The sequence below is a fragment of the Monodelphis domestica genome, chromosome 3 (genome assembly GCF_027887165.1).
Source record: "Monodelphis domestica isolate mMonDom1 chromosome 3, mMonDom1.pri, whole genome shotgun sequence".
NCBI classification, from domain to species: Eukaryota; Metazoa; Chordata; class Mammalia; order Didelphimorphia; family Didelphidae; genus Monodelphis; species Monodelphis domestica.
The window spans coordinates 500,400,338-500,421,488 of record NC_077229.1 but is presented as its reverse complement, the minus strand read 5'-3'; the positions used below and the strand labels follow the sequence as shown (position 1 = coordinate 500,421,488).

General features: G+C 38.9%; 2 protein-coding genes and 1 long non-coding RNA gene across 6 annotated transcripts in view; 1 reads left to right on the top strand and 2 right to left on the bottom strand.

The window, feature by feature from the left end:
* The window catches only part of SGTB (small glutamine rich tetratricopeptide repeat co-chaperone beta), a 79,707-nt gene extending 77,919 nt beyond the window's left edge, over nucleotides 1–1,788 (bottom strand). Inside the window, exon 1 of one of the 2 annotated variants that reach the window (XR_008917941.1) lies at nucleotides 1,539–1,788. The gene's annotated coding sequence lies outside the window, so the exon portion shown is untranslated. The remainder of the gene's footprint in view (nucleotides 1–1,538) is intronic. The other variant, XM_056824859.1, reaches the window with a different exon arrangement.
* The window catches only part of NLN (neurolysin), a 146,011-nt gene continuing 126,098 nt past the window's right edge, over nucleotides 1,239–21,151 (top strand). Inside the window, exon 1 of one of the 3 annotated variants that reach the window (XM_056824852.1) lies at nucleotides 1,239–2,083. In XM_056824852.1, the coding sequence (XP_056680830.1) occupies nucleotides 1,551–2,083 (533 nt within the window). In that variant the 5' untranslated portion in view covers nucleotides 1,239–1,550. The other 2 variants (XM_056824853.1, XM_056824855.1) reach the window with 2 other exon arrangements.
* On the bottom strand, nucleotides 10,521–17,968 carry LOC130458537 (uncharacterized). The gene is made up of 2 exons (XR_008917942.1): nucleotides 17,771–17,968; nucleotides 10,521–11,302 (listed from the first exon to the last, which is right to left on the bottom strand). It is a non-coding gene; the product is annotated as an uncharacterized LOC130458537 (long non-coding RNA).

Sequence of the window (21,151 nt, the reverse complement as noted above, 5' to 3'; positions counted from 1 at the left end):
CCTGGGTTTAAATCTGACCTCAGGCATTTGCTAGCTGTGTGACCTTGGGTAAGTCACTTAACTCCAATTGCCTAGCCCTTGTCTTTCTGTCTTAAGAGTTGTTAAGAGAGAAAATAAGGGTTATAACTTTTTTAAAATCAATATAAAATTTTTTGTAAGCCAAGTGAATTCAAAGAATAAGAATTAAGAATAATTAATGATTTTCCCTTTAAATACAGTAGCATCATATTGGGCAACAGAGTTTTATGTGAGTAGAAATTTTCTCTAAAAGAGAGCATGCTAAATTTACATTGTAACTGACAGGTTCAATAAAGACCTGTGTATAGTATATAAAATTTTTAAAAACATTTTCTTTATCAATCACTGCCTCAAGGACTATTTAACCACTTTGTCCTTACAAAGAACAAAAACATAGTAAACTGAACTCTACTCTTGAAAAATAGTAGTGTACTAACTTCAGGTCATCCCCCTCGATTGCAAGAATTATAACTTTAAGGTGAATCGACTTTCTTAGGTCTCAAAGAGCAAATTGAATAAAAATGGCACAGTACTTAAATGCACTATCATTTAGGGTTGGTGAGGAATCTCTTTTCGGTTCTAATAGTTTCTGCCTAAGGAACTTGTATGGGACAGTAATGAATGAAAATAATGTATGTATGTATATGTTATAAACATATAATAATACAATAGCATATATCTTTTAAATTGTACACATGTAATTAATTATGCAATCATACAAATTTATCAAAGTATGCTATAAACATTCCCTAATACAATACAATATTGTAATTTACATAACTTTATCTGATGGGGCTTAAAACTCCTAAGAACGTTCATTTGTGGACCCTTCTTTATCGCAAAACCCTGAAAAACATCCAAACGGTGGCTGATGGCCATTTATGGTTTCTAATTTCCCCAACACTCCTTCATTTGGCTCTCTGGTTTGCCTAATTCAAAGCCAGGGTGTGGTACCTGCTGCTGGCTTTCTTTGCTTTCTTTCCCCCCTTCTTCATTCATTTATTTAATATTCTCAGAAAATAAAGTGGAGTAGGGGGTGGGGTAGGAGTGGAGCATGAACCCAGTGTTCAGGCCCTGGGGCTGCAGGTTCTCATAACGCCACCCACATTCCCAGCACCCCTTTTCCCTAGTACCTCTAGTCCTCCTCCTCTTTGGGGGAGGGGGTGGAGCAGGAGAAAAAGGGAGGAGGAGATGGGGAAGGAAAAAGGGAGGAGGAGGAGGGGGAAAGGGAAGAGAAAAGAGGGGGAAATGGAGGAGGAGGAAGGATGCTCCGTTTTATACCCTCACCTTTCTGCACTGCATCGAAACCCACCCAAACCCCCAAATAACAACAGCAACACCTTCTTTCTCTTCCTGCACCCCACGGCATCTCCCTGTGCTCCATGACCTGGAGCATTTGGGGTGGGGGCTGAGTTTGCAGCATACCCCACTCATGCAGGATCTCGGGGGGTTGCTCCTAATTGGGGCGGTGGGGGGGGGCGCCCTGGGAGGGGAACCTCCTCCAGCAGAAGTCTCCTTACCCTGTGAGAAGGATGAGCAGCGAGGATGCAGCTACAGGACCGCGGGTGCGAGAGGACCGCGGGCAGCGACGACAGGAGCGCGTCTCCTGCTGCTCCACCCGACCCGACGCCGTCCTCCGCCTCCCCAGCCAGCCCCGCCTGCACAAACTTTGCAGCCTCGCTCGCCCCCTCCCCTCCCGGGGCGCCCGCCCCCTTCCTCCCGCAGCTGCCGCCGCTGTTGCCGCCGTCGCCCGCGCTCCCGAGTCTCTCCTCCTGGCGCGGGCACTGGGCGCGAACGCGCTCGGGACCGCGGGCGGAAGTGGGCGCCGGCGTGGGGCTGTCACACGTGGGTGGAGCCGCCGTGGCTGCCCGGGCTCTCGCTGCCAGGCTTTGCAGGGCGTCCGTCCACCCACGCCCCCCTCCCCCTCGAGCGGCGACAGAGGGAGCAGCAACTGGAGGAAGTGTCCGAAGCCACCGCGATCCCCGGGGTCACCCAGATCACCCAACGGCTCCTCCGCCCTCCTCATGCTCGCCCGGTGCTTTTCAGCGTGGCAAGGCCTCCACAGGTACCCACCCACCCACTCACACTTCACCTTGACTGTCGTCTCCTCTCCCCGCGGGCACGTTAGAAACCAACCCAAGGCGGTGGCCAGTGACTGCCCTCCCGTGACGGGCGACACCCCTGTTCAGTAAGAGATGACATCCTGAAGCCCCACCAGACATCCCCCTCGACCACTCCCACCTCTGAGGAGTATTTCGGGTTGGTGGGACTCGGTAAGGGCTGTTTCCTTTCTCCTTCCATCTCCCCTTTGTTTGACTTCTCTCCTGGATGCCTCAGTTTCCTCATCTGTAGAATGTGTGATCCTAGATTTAGAGCTTGAATTGATTTTAAGAATCGATGATCTCGTCCAATTCATTCATTTTTCAGATGGGGAAACTGAGGTCTAGAGTTAGACTCATCCACCTAGGATATATATTTATCTGGAAGGGAGCCTGCCTAGTCCTCCACCCTTACTGGCGAGAAATCTAAGGCCCAGATAGCTTTGCTTGACTTACCCAAGGTCCCTCAGATACTCAGTGGCCCAGGCAGGATTCAAATTCAGATCCAGTGACTGCAGCTCAAGCCCTCTTTCCACTGCAGCAGTATTGAGTTATACGACCTTTAAGATCCCTAATAGCCCCAGGAGCCTTCTTTGCTGCAGTGAAAAACCCTGGGCACCCATGCTAGCTAGATGAATGCTCAAATGGGCCAAGTCAAGAGCTGGGTTGCCTTCTTGCAGTCCTATTATTAAAAACTGCTGCAATCCTTAATTCAAAGGCAACACACCTATTTGCATGTCTTACCTGTAGTTGGGCTCCATGTTCTTGTACCTTCACTTCCATTATCTCAAATTCCTGTTCTCCCCTCCCCCCCAATAGTTAAAGACTTATTTGGAACAACCTGGAAAATTGATTTCTGGGAGCCAGTTTCATTTTGGCCAGTCTTGGAATTGCAGCTTTGGCATTGCCCAGTCAAGAGGCCAGATGAGCCTTGTTCTTGCTCACCAGTATTTCTCTGCCCCTTTCCACCTGCTTTCCAAATTATATACTTTGATGATGTTATCGTTGTTTTTCAGTCATGTCCAACTCAATGGGACCCCATTTGAGATTTTCTCAGCAAAGATACTAGAGTGGTTTGCCTTTTCCTTCTCCAGCTCATTCAACAAATGAGGAAACTGAGGCAAACAGGGCTATAAGTGACTTGTCCAGCTAATATCTGAGGCGGGATTTGAACTTAAGCCTTCCTGACTCCAGCCCCAGTACTGTAACCACTGTGCCACCTAGCTGCCCAAATTACCCTCTGCTTTCTCTCAAATAACAGAATGGAAAGTTCTTTCCTTCTTAGTGGATTTAAAGAAGCAAGGTCCCTATGTTTACAAGTCTCATCTTAATATTAAGTACGAATATAGGTGAACAACCAAAAAGATCATACGGTCATAGGGATCTTAAAGATCATCTAGTCTCTCCTTTTGCCTCCATTTCCTCAGCTGTAACATAGGGATCATAATAGCATCTACTTCCCAGAGTTGTTGTAAGGATCAAACGAGAGAGTATAATTTTTTTGAGCACCTACTATGTGCCGGTGCGCTGGCACATAGTAGGTGCTCAAAAAAATTTATTTTTCCCCCCTTCCTTCCTCATCTAACTCCTTCTCAGAGTAATTCAGACAGTATATTGCAGAATTGAGATTGGAACTGAAGACTCCAAGTTCAGCCATTCTCCCCAGGACATCATCCCAAGAGACTTTTTATAGTTTCCCAATTGTTTATAGAGTTCCTCTTTTTTATAGTATGGAGTTTATTTTCCTACTGCTGAGGCAACATTGTGTGTAATCCAAAGGGTGCTGGGCTTGGGATCAGGAAGACTTGGGTTCGAATACTCCTTTTAACATCAGTTTCCTCATCTTTAAAAGCCTAATAATGCTTATAATACTCATCCTGCAAGGTTATTTTGAGCATCAGATAAAATAATGTTTGTAAAGTGCACTGCAAACTACTTGGATGTTTATTTTATATATGAAATATGTATGTTATTTATATGTATAAAAGATAGCTGTTGTATTAATCTCTATAAGTAGTTATAATCCGCTTATAAATGACAGTTAATCAGAGGACCCTAGCTATGTTTTACTGGAAAATGATGGTAACATGAATAGTCTGAAACATAAAAACAATGAGGAAATTTGAATTAAAATAAAAGATTTCAAGGAAACATAGGCTTGGAAAAGAAGATGGACATGGCGTGAACCAGGGGTGATGGAAAACCCGGGTACTCTTCTGGCATTTTTATCATGTCAAGAGAAATCAAGGAAGCTGTCAGATATGTTGAGTGGACCCCTTGTGATAAGTTTGTGGAAGGACACAGACAAGAAACCCACAGGATGGACAGTATTGCTGAGTGGCCATCTGTATCATTGGAGAGTATGTTGATGAGAAAACTCCTAAGCTCTTTTCAGTTTTAGTCTAGGCATGCTAATCTTTGCAGACTGCTGCCTACCTAGGTTGTAAGCCATCATCCAACCTTTAAAAAAAAAAAAAAGGAGCTCTTAGCATCATCTATGTACGTAGAGCTAGAAGAGATCTCAGAGACCATAAAGTCCAATCCCTTCATTTTACACATGAGGACACAGATCTAGGAAGGTTAGGTCACTTGCCAAAAATCACAAAGGTAGAAAGTATGAGAAGCAAGATTTGAACCTAGATTCTTCATATGGTTTGGGTGTTAGATTTAGGGTCCAGATTCATCCTTTATAAACAGAGCAATACCTGGAAGCCATTTTTGAAGAGATTAGCTATACAAACTATGATAGGAGGAGAAGATTCTCAGGAGAATAATGGAAACTTAAGGCGTGTACACTGTAGATGAGTTCTAATAATATAAATCTGTGTAGGAAAACAAAGGAGAAAGATTAAGGTTATATCTTCTTGCTGGTTATATGATGTTATCAAAACAAATAATTCTTATATATACACTTTAAAAAACTGAACAATTGTTTGTTTTTAATAATATTTTAAGACACTGATTACCATGAGTACATCATATAACAAATAAAATAAATATTTATTAAATCCCTTCTGAGTAGAGAGCATTGTCCTTGGTGCTGAGGAAGATACAAAGTTTAGATTAAATACTAGTCCTCATCCTTAAGGAGACTCAGGTGTATTAGTGGAAAAATCATGGCAGGGTAAGATATACAATATTGCATGAAAAGTACTCCAAAGGTTAAAAACAAAATTCTTAGGGGTCTGGGGATTGAGAAGATTGAAGCAACAAGTGGTAACAGTAACTCCATCTTGTAACAGCTCTGGAGCTAGCCGAGTTCCCTTTCTATTCAATTATGGGTCTAGTTCAACTTCTGTCTTCTAAGAAAACTATTCAATTGTAGAAATTGGGAGAAAACCTTATTGTATTGTTTGAATCTAACCCTGCAATGTCTGGGAAACTGGACCACCTCTACCTATACTTTAGAGATCTTTAACTAAGGACTTGGGGGTTACACTGACTATAAACCTGGTTAGATCCAGAGATTGATGCAAGAAAATTTCTCATAATTATACATCTATGAGGTAGCTAAGTGGCCTAATGGATAGAGTGCCAGACCTGGAAGAGGGAGGACTTGGGTTCAAATTTGACCTCATACACTTACTAGCTGTGTGATTCTGAGCAAATTACTTGACCCCCTTGGGGCTGACCCTTGCCCTTCTGTCTTAAATTTGTTACAAGGACAGAAAGTAAGGGTTTAAAACACACACACACACACACACACACACACACACACACACACACAAATAAACATAGTCTTTTTTCCCCCAAGTACCACGTTTTATTTTTTCATTTACTTATTTTTGTTTGTTTTACCAGTTACATTTAATAACAAATTTTCACACAAGTTTTCCCAAGTTAAATGATCAAACTTATCTTCCTGCCTCCCTTCCTTTCCCTCTCCCAGTGCTGGCAGGTGATTTGATCTGGGTTATACCTGTGTTATCATGCAAAAATATATTTACATATTGTTCATTTTTGTAAATGAATATAAATGAATAATCTTATAAAACCAAAACATAAACTCAAATAAACAAGTGAAAAATAGTATGCTTTGATCTACATTCTGACTTGAACGGTTCTTTATCTGAAAGTAGATAGCGTTCTTTGTCATCAGTCCTTCTGTATTGCCAATAATAGCTAAGTCTATCACATTTGTTTGTTCCACAATATTGCTGTTTCTGTGTACAGTGTTCTTCTGGTTCTGCTTATTTCACTCTGTATCAATCTACTCTATCTCTTATTTGATCTTAAATTCTTCACTTTTCCAAAGATCTGGAAACTACTATAGGTAGTAGTAGATAAACTACTATATATTTCCCCAATATAACTCTTTATGTTTAAATCATATACCCATTTTGATCTTATCTTGGTGTAGGGTGTGAAATATTGATCTATACCTAATTTTTTCCATACTGTTTTCCAATTTTTCCAACAATTTTTGGGAAAAAATGAATTATCTCCAAAGTTGAGAGCTTTGAGTTTATCAAACACTAGATTACTGAGGTCATTTACCCCTATTCTATTCCATTGGTCTACCCTTCTACTTCTTAGTCAGCACCAGGTGTTTTGATGATTACTGCTTTATAGTACAGTTTAAGATCTGGTCTAGGTCACTATCCTTCACATTTTTTTTCATTAGTTGTCTTGATATTCTTGACCTTTTGTTCTTCCCAGATGAATTTTGTTATTATTTTTTCTAGTTCTATAAAATAGTTTTTTGGTAGTTTAATTGGTATGGCACTGAATAAGGAAATTAATTTATGTAGGATTGTCATTTTTATATTAGCCCCGCCTACCCATGAGCAATTAATATTTTTCCAGTAGTTTTGTTCTAACTTTATTTGTGTGAAAAGTGTTTTGTAGTTGTATTCATATAATTCCTGCATTTGTCTTGGCAAATAGATTCCCAGGTATTTTATATTTCTAGTGATTTTAAATAGAATTCCTCTTTCTAACTCTTGCTGTTGGACTTTGTTGGAATAGTCTAGAAATGCTAATGATTTATGTGAATTTATTTTTGTATCCTGCAACTTTGTTAAAGTTATTAATTATTCAACTAGTTTTGTAATTGATTCTCTAGGATTCTCTAAGTATACCATCATTGCCTACCTAGACTATAACCCTTCAGTTTCTTTTTCTTCTCTTATTGCTAAAGCTAACATTTCTAGTACAATATTAAATAATAGTTGTGATAAATGGGTATCCTTACTTCACTCCTGATCTTATTGGGCAGGCTTCTAACTTATCCCCATTGTAGATGACACCTGCTGATGATTTTTGGTAAATACTACTTATTTTAAGGTAAGGTTCTTTTATTCCTATGCTCTCTAGTGTTTTTAATAGGAATAGCTGTTGTATTTTATTGAAGGCTTTTTCCACTCACACACTTTTAATATTGTTTCCTGGTTAATTGTTCCCTTTTCATTAATTTGTCTTCTTTAATTAATTGTTTTTAATGCATGAAAGTCTGTCTCTTTAATTTGGGATCTAGCCCTTAGCTGAGGAAGAGACCTGGTTCCAATTTTCTAGGCAATTGTCATGCATTCCTTAATAAGCCAAAATACTTGGAAGCTTGAACCTTTATTTCCTCAATCTTTTTATCTTTTACCCACCATAAGGGGATGTTGGGAGGGTTCAAGGGAAATGTCAGTGAAGAAAGAATATTTGAATCATATCCTAAAGGATGAATAAGAATCAATAGACAAAACATTAGTAGGCAAAGGGAAGAAGGCATTCTAGATATAAGAATAGTCTGAAGAAAAGTAGAAAAGTGTATGTCCAGAGAACTGTAAAAATAAAAAAATAAAAAATAATAGCGAGCTACACGAAATAGACAGAAAAACTGGTCCAATATAGGTTTAAAACTGTTTGGATACTTTTGATAGATGTAATCAAAAGTATCCTCGGTGATGAAGTGAAGCTCAAATGTGAACTTCCTTTCAAGGCCAGGCTCAAGGAAGCTAAAGAGACTTATTATAAAAATAAAATGTTTATTGAAATATATAAGGATGAATAAAGAATTTCTAATTCTAAGGGATTCTAAATACACCCAAATAAACTCCCAGGTTCCTCAAGGAACTGTTTCACCTGTGTTTCACAGGCTACACTACTCCTCCCTGATCTGACTAACCCAAATGTATACTATCTAAATAAAAACTACCACTATTATCCTTATAAATCTTAACTTCACCTTCAAATTATAAATTAGCAAAGGCTAGCTGGTTGAGTCTCAACAAGAATCAAGTTAGGACTCAGTCTTAACAGACTCAGAGTCTGAAACCAAAGACCAGGTTTTTCTTTGGTCTTCTCAGAGTTAAACAATCTATAAAACCACAATAGATATTCAATAGCATTTCCCAAGTTGGGAAAGGAAAACACTGAGCTCTTTCAGATCTTTCCCTCAGACAGAGATAGAGGCAACGATGTTACCTCCTCCAGTCCTGAGAGAATCTCTGAGTGTATGTCTCTACCAACTGCCAGAGAGAAACTCCCAAATGCCACAGAGAGTAATTGACACAGAAAAATGGTTATAACTGTCACATGAAATTAACATGCTCTCTCAGCTCTGCTTCAAATTCCACTTCTTTCTCAAGCCAGCCACTTTACTTCTTATCCCTAAACTAATAAAACAATACTTATTTTCTAATATCATTCTTACAGAACAAAGATTTATTCACTTTGGATAAAAGTGGAAGGAGTTCTGAATGAGTAAAGGATGAAGAATTTAAGACTGGAAAGGTGGGCCAGATTGTGGAATGCCAGGAAGTTCAATTCAACAAACATTTTTTTTAATTTACAATATTTTTCCATGGTTACATGATTTATGATTCCTCCCCCCTTTCCTCTCCCCTCCCCAAGATGATAAGCAATTCCACTGGGTTATACATGTATCATTGTTCAGAACCTATTTCCATGTTATAGTTACAGTAGAAAAATATCAAAACCCCAATCATATACACTCGAACCATGTGATCAATCATATGTTTTTCTTCTATGTTTCTGCTCCCACCATTCTTTCTCTGTATGTGGATAACATTCTTTCTCATAATCAACAAACATATATTAAGAGTCTACTTATAGAGGCAACTAGTAAAAAGCAGGCCTGGAGATAGGAGGTTCTGGGTTCAAATCTTGCCTCTGATACTTCCTAGCAGTGTGATCCTGCACAAATTACTTGACCCCAAGTGCCCAGCCCTTGTGCTCTTCTTTTTTAATTTGGGTGCCAGGTATTAAAGGAATCAGAAAAGACCTCTTGTAGGAGTTAATACTTAAACTGAACTAAAAGTGAGGTATAAATTCTAAGTAGAATTGAAGAAAAAAATTCAAGACATGAATGATATGGCAAAAGGAGAAAGGAGAAAGTAGGTTGCTGTGTAATCACATTTGGCTGTATTAGCACTAGAAAGTCACTAGTAAATGAGGCTGAACAATTAAAGGGAGACTTTTCTAAAAGTTCAGAGATCTTCATGTTTTTGTGGACAAATCAAAAGAAAATAGTAGCAAAGAAAAACTGAAGAAAGGTCCAGGAAAGATGGCCATCTAATTATTAACATCAGTCTGTCAAAGTATTTGACTCATAGTAGTGGTCTGACATAGAAGGATTCTCTGCAGATCGAGGATTCTTAACCTAGAGAGCATGAACTTGTTTTTGAAATATATTGATAAAGATTTCAATATAATTGGTTTCCTTTGTAGTGTTACACATTTCATTTTATGCATTTAAAAACATTGTTCTAAGAAGGGATCCATAGGTTTCACCAAAAGACAAAAAGAGTCCATAACCCCAAAAATGCAAGAACCCCTTCTATAGCTAGTATGATCTTCTAGATCAGTGGTATCAAACTCAAATGGAAACAGATACGTTTGGGTGATATGTTGGCTCACAAAACCACAAGTTTAACATTATTTCTGTTGTATTTTATTAAGTATTTCCCATCTAATTATATTTTAACATACTTGGGCAACAATGGAGAGTTTTTGAGGCTGACTTGACACATCTGTCTATTCTGGACATTTCTGTTTACAGATGATATTGTAGTGACTGCATCAAGCACCCAAATTTGTAAAGCCTACTAAGTGAAATCCATAATAACTCCCGAGTTTGGCCTTACTAGGGGAATGGGAAAGGGAATAATAATTTATTGCTTGCTTATTATTACTGCTTATTATGTGCTAGGCACTATCCTAAGCACTGTACAGATGTTATCTCAGTGGATCTTCACAGTGGCCCTGAGAGACAGGTACTATCATGATCCCCATTTTACAGCCGAGGAACTTGAGACAGTGATTAAGTGACTTTCTCACAGTCACACAGCTAGTAAGTCTCTGAGGCTGTAGTTGAACTCTGGTCTCCCTAAACTCCAGGACCAGCATTCTATCTACTGTACCACCCAGTGATTAGAAAACCTGTAGAATTCATGGATTTGATATGTGTATATTAGAGATATTTCAGATAGACTTAAAGTTAGAATTAAGCAGAAGTTTTTTTAGTAGTCTGGATTCCCTTTGGAAATTGCATGATTGTTTTAGTCAATCACTCACTCAGCAAGGATTTATTCATCTGTTCCAATGTGCCAGGCACAAAACTCCAAACTTCTCCTTATATAAAGAATTATCTTTTTTTCTTATATAATATTTAATTTTTCCTCAATTACATTTAAAAACAATTTTTACATTTATTTTATTTAAATTTTGAAACAAATTCTCTCCTTCTAATCCTTCCTTCCTCTGAGATGGCAAGCAAACTGATATATATTTTACATATATAATAATGTAAGACATTTTTCATATTAACCATTTTGTAGAAGAGAACTCAAAATAAAATGAAGAAAGAAAGTAAAATATAGTGTGTTTTGTTCTGTATTCTGACCCCTTCAGTTCTTTCTCTGGAGGCAGATGTATTTTTCAATATGTGTGCTTGAGGATTGTCTTGGATCACGGTATTGGTAAGAATAGCTGTCATTCACAATTGTTCATTAAACAATATTGCTGTTGCTGTGCATAATATTCTCCAAGTTCTGCTGACTTCACTTTGTAGAGTTCATGTAAGTTTTTCTGAAATAATTCTGCTCATCATTTCTTATAGAACAGTAGCATTCTTTCGCAATCATATGCCACCATTTGTTCAGCCATTCCCCAACTGATAAGCAGCCTCTCAATTTCAAGTTCTTTGCCACCATTAAGAGAGCTCCTAGAAAGAACTGTGGGAATAGAAACACAGAAGAAAAACAAATGACTTGTAATTTGTTTATATGGATATATGATTTGGGGTTTTGGTTTTGAAAGATTGCCCTATTGCAAAAATGAATAATATGGAAATTGGTATAAGTGATAACATTTGTATAACCCAGTGGAAGTACTTATTGGATCTGGGAGTGGGGGGGTAAGAAGGGAGGGAAAGAACATGAAATACATAAACAGAAAAAAAAATTGAAAAAAAAATTAAGGAGCTCTTATATTTTTGTATAAAGAACCTCATCTTTTAAACACCATCATTCTAAGGTAATATATGATTCCAAATAATAGACAATTTCTGAAGAACCTAGATTGACAGCCACCTGAAAGGGAAAATGAATAGATTCCTGGTGGGCATGGGTGACCACAACATAATTCAAACAAGAATTATACAAGAAAAGCATTGTGAACAATGTGATCAAAGAAATATACAATAGAAGAAGACTAGCTGGCTACGTTAAAAAGTGAGCAAGACAGAACAAATGGTAAAAATTAAAATAGCTGGTTGTAGAGGCAGGATGAAGAAGGTTTGAAGAGTCAGAAGTTCAGGCTAGAAAGGAATGAAGACATGATTAGCCTCCTTGTAATAGAGGTTTGGAAAAGAACCAGACAATCAGAGGGTGAAGGAGCAGAGATTGAATGAGCTTCCAGGGTCTCTCAAGTCTCCTTTCCTCTCACCACCACTATCGTTATCTACCATAAACTTGTAGCAGATGAAACATCTCATTTTGTGACTGTCCAGCAATGCTTAGTAGTCCTGGGACAATATGACCTTTGCCATTACCCAGGGATGAGCATTTGCTGGTAGAAGACAGCAGAAGAATGCAGGCAAAGTATTTTAGGACAATGGTGAAACATTAAAGTGTTAGATTATATAATCAAAGCTAGGTTGGAACAAATGATAGCTAGAGTGGAAGAGATGAACTGGGAAAAGAGAGAAGAGTCAAGGGGCCAAAAGTCAGTATGAATGAAGAGCAGGATTAGTATGCATTAGAGAGTAGTAGAGGGAAGAAGATATTGCTTAGAAAGTCGTGTTCAAAGTTCTGATTCTTGGCAATAAAACAATTCTCAGAGAGAATGAGGTTTAAGGGTCAGCATATGACTGAAGTGGAGAATTTGTGGAATTATGTGGACAAATTGTTTTTTGTTGTTTTTAAACTCTAACCTTCTATCTTAGTATCAATTCTAAGACAGAACATGGTAAGGACTGAACAATTAGAGTTAAACAATTTGCCCAGGATCACATAATTAGGAAGTGTCTGAGATCAGGTTTGAACCCAGGACCTCCCATCTCTAGGTCTAGCTCTCAATCCCCTGGAGCACCTAACTGCCACTGAACTGGAACTCTTCAGGTCTTTCTAACTCTTTTATATGTCTGTAAGTGTTTTTGGACCTCATTTAGGACACTCTCTCAATGTTTAAGGGGCTTTATGCAGAAAAAGGCCACATACATTGCTTTCACTTTTCCCATTCAATTCCTTTAAAATATATTAATTTATTTCTATGTGCAAAGTATTGGAATCTTCTAATCCCATCACTATATTAAAACTTCCCCCACAAGTTACCACTGATCTTTTTTTCTTAACGCAGACATGAATAGGTACTTTTCAGTTAAAGAAATCAAAATCATCAATAAGCACATGAAAAAGTGTTCTAAATCTCTTATAATTAAAGAAATGCAAATCAAAACAACTCTGAGGTACCACCTTACACCTAACAGATTGGCCAATATTACAGCAAAGGAAAGTAATAAATGTTGGAGGGGCTGTAGCAAAATTGGGACAGTAATTCATTGCTGGTAGAGTTATGAATTGATCCAACCATTCTGGATGGCAATTTGGAACTATGCCCAAAGGGCAATAAAAGACTGTCTGCCCTTTGATCCAGCCATAGCACTGCTGGGTTTGTACCCCAAAGAGATAAGAGGGGAAAATTCATGTACAAAAATATTCATAGCTGCATTCTTCGTGGTGGCAAAAAAAAATATTGGGAAATGAGGGGATGCCCTTCAATTGGGGAATGGCTGAACAAATTGTGGTATCTGTTGGTGATGGAATACTATTGTGCTAAAAGGAACAATGAACTGGAGGAATTCCATGTGAACTGGAAAGACCTTTAGGAATTAATGCAGAGTGAAAGGAGCAGAACCAGGAAAACATTGTACACAGAGACAAATATACTGTGGCACAATCGAATATAATGGACTTCTCTACTAGCAGCAATGCAGTGATCCAGGACAATTCTGAGGGACTTATGAGAAAAAGCACTATCCACATCCAGAGAAGGAACTATGGGAGTAGAAAGAAAGAAGAAAAACATATGATTGATCACATGGTTCGATGGGGATATGATTGGGGATTTTGACTTTAAATGATCACTCTATTGTAAATATTAATAATATGGAAATAAATTTTGGACAATGATACATGTAAAACCCAGTGGAATTGCTCATCAGCTCGGGGGGGGGGGGGAAGAGGAGAGGGAAAGAAGATGAATCATTAACCATGGAAAAAGTATTCTAAATTAATGAATTAAATTTAAAAAAAATTTAATAAAATAAAAAACCCAGATCTTCTTTCTTAGAATTAAAATTAAATATCAGTTCCAAGGCAGATGATTAATAAGGACTAGGAATTGGGGTTAAATGACTTGCCCAAGGTCACAAAGTTTCTATGATCTCTTAATTAATAAATCCAATGGACTCTTTTCAATCCTGAACCTTTTTGACCTTTCTACAGCATTTGACTGTGTTGACTACCTTTTTCCTCCTTGAATCTCTCCTTTCCTGGTTCTTTCTCTGACCTTTCTGTCCTATGACCACACTCCTTTTTGTTTTTTGCTTGTTTACTATCCTTTTCTCATCCTCTAAGAGTGGATATTCCCCTAAATTCTATCCTAGGCCTTTTCCTCTTTTTTTTTAAGCACCTAATAAATGTTTTCTTTTAAGTACATAATATATGGTTTACCTCTTCCCTGCTTATATGTATTTCCTTCTGTAAGCCTTCTACTCATTTCTCTAAGCTTTTTCCCTTGGTAATCTCATCCATTCTGCTCCCAAGAGTTCAATTATCACCTCTATACTGCAGATCTGGGTATCCAGACCTAATCTCTCCTCTGGGCTCTAGTTCCAAATAATAATTGCTTTTTACTTTTTATAGCATTAGATCTGGAAAGGAGTTTAGAGGTCATCTGGGCCTTTTATACATTGAGAAGAACAGACAGGTCAAGTGACTTGCCAAACATCCATGTGACTTTGGATGGCCTGTAGTTATAGGAAATGTCCTACTGGGTAGCTTGATGTGAGAGTCCCCTGGGACCTCAAATTTAATAGCCCTTCCTCCCCTCCATCTTTTTCTTCCTTTCCTTTTCTTTCCCTCTCTCCTTCCTTCCCTCCTTCCCCCTTCCTCCATCCTTCCCTTCCTTCCTTTCCTGTCTTCCTTCTCTTCCTCCCCATTTTTCTAAGGGCTCCACCATCTTTTTAAGTATCCAGACTCAAAATCTTAGTCATTCTTCACTCTTCTTTCCCACACACAAAGTCCCTTACCATGTCTTATTGGTTGTATCCCAGCAATATCCTACTGACCCATAACCTTATTCCCATCAGTGACTGCACCCTAGTTCAGGCCCTAATTACTTCTGCTTTCTCCCTTTCCCAGTCCTTTCTTTGCCCAGCTGCCAAAGTAGTGATCTTTCCAAGGCACAGATCTACCATTTCCCAACTTGCTCAGAAATCTTCATTAGCTCCTCTTTGTCTCTACCACTTACATTCTTAGCCTGACATTTAACTCCCTCCACAATTTGGCTCCAACCTACTTTTTTCTGAACCTCTTTCTTCTTTCTCCCTTTCATGCTCTCCATTTTCCAGCCCAACTGGTTAACAAACATTTCCCCAAACTGGAGGTGTTGTTGCTGCCTCTGTGAGTTTGCTTAGGTTGCCCTCCATGTTTGAAATGTTTCCATTTCAACTTGTCAAAATTGTTTTCCTCCTTTGAGACTCATCACAGGTATCAAATCTTCAGTAAAACTTGTCCTGACTTCTTTGGCTGAAATGGACCTCTCCTATAACTCAGTAGAGTGTGATTCTTCCTATTATCCAAGACAAAGCCTAACCATTTAGCACCCATTCGACAGCATCCAAAACACCTTCCCCTTTTGACTTTTCTTCCGCAGTACAGCCTACTACTTCTTTGCATTATCTTCTTAAATCCACCTTATGACATCCACACTCAAGTCATTCAACTCACTCCATTCTCTTCTCATTAGCCTCAACTGCTTGCTTCGCTCACTTACTTTTGCCATCTGTTGTCATAGCCCCATGTTAGACCTCATCAGCTCTGTCCAAACTCTGACTTCTGAGGACCAAAATGAGCTCTCTGGAGCCCTCTCCTTCCTCTCTTGTGCCTCTTCTGGATCTTCCTATCTCATCCCTTGTCTTCATGTCTTCCTTCCTTCCCTGCTCTATGCTCAACCCTGACCATAGATTGCCTACTCTAAGGGTTGACTCTCCCTTTAGAATCTCTTTTCCTTGCCCCTAGCCTGACTATGCCCAGCGTCCTAGGACAGCATGAGGGCCTCCTAGCCAGACATTGCCCTGACAGATACAAAGAAAGGCAACTCCAGGAACTCAGTCTGGTATTGGGCACAACACACATCCAACTGTATATGCAACAAAAAGATGACAAAGGATCAAGGAGCTTTGTGAAACAGCTAGAATTGCTAAACTATGTTGGATCTTTAGCCTTTCTGTCTGGGAATTTCAGCCATGTGTCATATTGGGAAAGGAGGAGATGCTCCCAGGCCCCTGACTAGACTAGCTGAATGACAGAAATGGATAATTTGGACAATAGCAGCTGTCCCTGAGCCTGACCGCTCCCTGGACTGACATTTCAGCCCCTGAGTTTCCATGGCAGTCTGGGGAGACCTGCCAACCCTCTGGGCACTCTAGAGCCCCTGCCCCCTCAGGCAAGAGTCAGAAATATACCTGAAGAAAATTCTTAGAAATGCAGGCTCAGATATTAATGTTGTGAATTCTACTTCCAGTGCTGAGGTGGGTTCACTCTGCAAATCTCTATGGAACAAGTGTCTCCCAAGGGAGCATGCTCTGCTAATCTATACCCTGCCATCCTGGTCCCCTAATCTCCTCCATGCTCCAGTTTTACTACCTTAGTTGTGAGAGACACACCTGGCCTGCTTCCTCCTCACCTGTACCTCTTCTCTATTCACTCCTGTTCTTCCCTTGCTGCACCACAGTCCCAAATAACCCATTCCACTGTCTCCTTTTGAATTTCTACTATTCATAAATTCCTCAACATTTTCAAATGTTTATATCAACTTTTATTTCCCCTCCTCACATTAATGAAAACTGGGCTAATGAAGAGCACCACATCCTTTGGAATCTACTCTGTTCATGACTATAAATTCACAGCACTAGTCTGAGGGGTCACCGTACTCTTTGTTCCTCTCTGCTGCTTCTAGAGCATTCCGTTACCACTGTCCTCTTCTGAGGTCTATTAAATCTATTTGTATCTCACTTTCTCTATCCTTTTTTGCTGTCACCTCCAGGTCATTTTCTCAATTAATATATGGTTTACATTCAACCTCACTATCCCACTCTTACATATTAAATATCAATATTCAACAAACATTTAGTAGGTGCAAAGCAATGTCATCTGCTGGCCATTTGTTTTATAGTGATTTTAAATCTTGGCTCCAGTCCTATTACTTTGGACAAATCACTTAACATCCCAGAAACACAGTTTCCTCATTTGTAAAAGGAAGGCATTGAATAAATAACCTGTATAGTCCCTTAGATCTCTAAATCTGTAAAAATATGACAAGTATGTCAAACCAAGGCCAACCTTGCTGCTTGATAGATGTCGATCATCTGGTATTTTAAGCACCTATTAGGTGCCAAGCATTGTGCTAAGTGCTACGAATTCAAATACAAAGGAGGAAAAAAATCTATACATTCAAGAAGTGTACATTGTGTAAGAAAAATGAACAAAATCATCTTGAAGAAACACAACCTCAAAAAGTAAACAGTTGGAGTTTATGGCAAGACCAAGAAAATATACTTTCTATCCTTTTTGCTGTCATCTACCAATCTCAGGATCATTCTCTCAAGTAATATATAGCTCACATTCTACCTCACTCTTCCATATCAGCCTCAATGACATTAATATGAAGTTCAACAAACATTTAGTATGTACTGTGATAAAGGATGAAAAGGTTTGCAATTTGCAAAATTGTTAAGGTCGGATTTGGGGTAAGGGAAACACAAGAGGAAAACATAAATAAATTCTGATTTATTGTTTGGGAAGGGTAGGAAAGGAATAAGGATTTAGGAATATTCTTATGCTTAATTGAAAAGATTATAACTAACTAAACTATGTTACTAAACTAAAACCGTAACTTCCCAAATATCCCAATCTCACATCAGGAGTCTAAATGAAATAGAGCAGGATCTTAAGTTGTTAGATGTCCAAGTAAGTGCAGACTGATGCTGCCAGCAGCCAGATCCAGAAAAACTCCTTCCTCCATTGATCACAGGCAAAATCCTCTTCAAGGTCCTTCCAGGAGAGCAAACAAGGTTATTCCAGAAGAGCAGACTCTGAGAAGACAAACTGTTGGGCACAGAATCTTCCCAGATCCCAAGGCTCAGGCTCCCATGTGACCCTTGGTCACATGCTACTGTCAATCATTCCCTCAGGTTTGCATTTCTCAGTTTTTGCAACAGTTTTGCAAATTGCAAACCTTTTCATCCTTTATCATAGTACAAAGCCAAATATTAGAAATAGGGGGAAATATACTAAAAATTTCAATGCTTTCCAAGTTAATTTATAGATTAATGTAACACCAATGATCTATTTGGTAAAATTATATTTAAAACAATGAATTTTATTTGGAAATCATTAAAAAGGACCTTTTTATTAAAGGGACCTATTAGCTGTGTTTGCCTGGAAAGATGATTGAGAGAAGAGATATGGCATCTGTCTTTAAATAATTAAAAGGATGTCCTGTTAGGGACAATGCAGGGATTTGTTCTGCTTGACCATACATATCTGTTGCAAAAGTTTTGTTTTTGCTTGTCTTTTTTTTTCCAAAAATTTTTGGGTAGAGGAAAAGAAAGTAAGGGACAGAGAAGGAGTAGTGATTGCCAAAAGGGAAAAGTAGGTCATTCAAGCATTTTTAAAGGGAAAGGAGAGAGAACAGGAGAAAAGCTAGAGGAAATATAAACAAAGACAACTTTGATACATTGAACAAGTCACTTAACTTCTGTCTACTTCGGTTTTATCATCTATAAAATGGGGATAATAATAGCAACCATCTGCCTGTAGGATAAAATGAGATAACATTTGTAAAGCACTTTACAAATCTTAAAACACTAAAAATACTATTCATTATTATTATTCCTTGAAAGGAAAAGCAAATTGTATGTAGCAAAATATACACAATTTTTTGTATAATACTCTTTTTAGTCTATTTTCTGCATGAAAATATTTATTTGGATGTTTGTTGAATTCTGAATTTTTTTAAAAATAAAAAATAATTAAAAAAAAACTTTCCTTCCATCTTGGAATCAATATGGCATATGGGTTCTGACATACAAGAGTGGTAAGGGCTTGACAGGGGATAAAGTGACTTGGGTAGGATCACATAGCTAGGAAGTATCTGAGGGCAGATTTGAACCCAGGACCTCCTGTCTCTAGACCTGTCTCTCAATCCACTGATTCACCTAGCTGCCCTCAAGAAAAAAAATTAAGAAAGGAAGATAGTCTGTGGAAGACTTGTTCTTCTATGACTATAAATGGCAGGGGTCCCCAAGCTTTTGACACAGGAAGCCAGTTCACTGTCCCTCAGACCATTGAGGGGATGGACTATAAAAGTAACCATGAACAAATCTATATACCGCTGTCTGGGATAGCGGAGGTTGCAGCACTGGCTGTGATGGGCCTGTCACACCTTGCACAGGTCCATCACCGGCACCCCCAGATCGCTGCTCACCATACTGACATCTTCCATCGTGCAGCCACATAATCCTTTGTGCAGCTCCTCGTTCTTGTTCAGTTACTCTCAGAACAAAGTGCCACACAAAGGATGATGTCACCGAAAGTAGTACTGTATGTGAGCGATGCCTCACTTTGCAGCGCCAGCACATACAGTGCTCCTCTCACTGACCACCAATGAAAGAGGTGCCCCTTCTGGAAGTGCGGTGGGGGCCAGATAAATGGCCTCAGGGGGCCACAGTTTGGGGACCTCTGATAAAAAGTAAAACTGGGAACACTGAGTAGAAAGTAGCAGATAGGCAGATGTTAGGTGGATGAAAAAGAATCTGGGGCAGCTTTGTAGTTCAGTGAATAAAGAGCCAGGTTTAGAGTCAGGAAGACTCATCTTCCTGAATTCAAATTGACCTCATATACATATTAGCTGTGTGACCTTGGCCAAGTCACTTAATCTTGGGTTTTTTCCCTTTTATTTTTTTTCCATTTGAATAAGTTTATTTAGTCAATTTAGAACATTATTCCTTGGTTACAATATTATTTGGTCACATTATTTCCCTCCCTCCCCTCCATCCACTCTTCTCTCAGACAACGTGCAATTTCATTGGGTATTACTTGTGTCCTTGATCAGAACCCATTTCCATGTTGCTGTTTACATTAGGATGTTCATTTAGAGTCTACATCCCCAACCCTTTGACCCCATGTATTCAAGCAGTTGTTTTTCTTCAGTGTTTTTACTCCCACAATTTTTCCTCTGAATGTGGATAGTGGTTTTTCTCATAGGTTCCTCCAAGTTATTCAGGATCACTGCATTGCCACTAATGGAGAAGTACATTACATTCAATTGTATCACAGTGTATCAGTCTCTGTGTACAATGTTTTCCTGGTTCTGCTCCTCTCACTCTGCATCAATTCCTGGAGGTCATTCCAGTCTCCATGGAATTCCTCCACTTTATTATTCACAATAATATTCCATCACCAACATATACCACAATTTCTTCAGCCATTCCCCAATTGAAGGGCATCCCCTCATTTTCCAATTTTTTGCCACCACAAAGAACACAGCTATGAATATTCTTGTACATGTCTTTTTCCTTATTATCTCTTTGGGGTACCAACCCAGCAGTGCTATAGCTGGATCAAAGGGCAGATAGTCTTTTAGTGTCCTTTGTGCATAATTCCAAATTGCCCTCCAGAATAGTTGGATCAATTCATAACTCCACCAGCAATGCATTAATGTCCCAACTTTGCCACATCCCCTCCAGCATTCATTACTTTCCTTTGCTGTTATGTTAGCCTATCTGCTAGGTGTGAGGTGATACCTCAGGGTTGTTTTGATTTGCGTCTCTCTGATTATAAGAGATGTAGAGCACTTTTTCATGTGCTTATTAATAGTTTTGATTTCTTTAACTGAAAATTGCCTATTCATGTCCCCATTTTTCAATTGGAGAATGGCTTGATTTTTTTGTGCAACTGGTTTAGCTCTTTATAAATTTGAGTAATTAGACCTTTGTCAGAGGTTTTTGTAATGAAGATTGTTTCCCAACTTGTTGCTTCCCTTCTAATTTTGGATGCATTAGTTTTGTTTGTATAAAACCTTTTTAATTTGATGTAATCAAAATTGTTGATTTTACATTTTGTGATTTTTTTTCTAGCTCTTGCTTGGTTTTAAAGTCTTTCCTTTCCCAAAGATCTCACAAGTATACTATTCTGTGTTAGCATAACTTACTTATAGTTTCCCTCTTTATATTCAAGTTATTCACCCATTCTGAGTTTATCTTTGTGTAGGGTGCGAGATGTTGATCCAAACCTAAT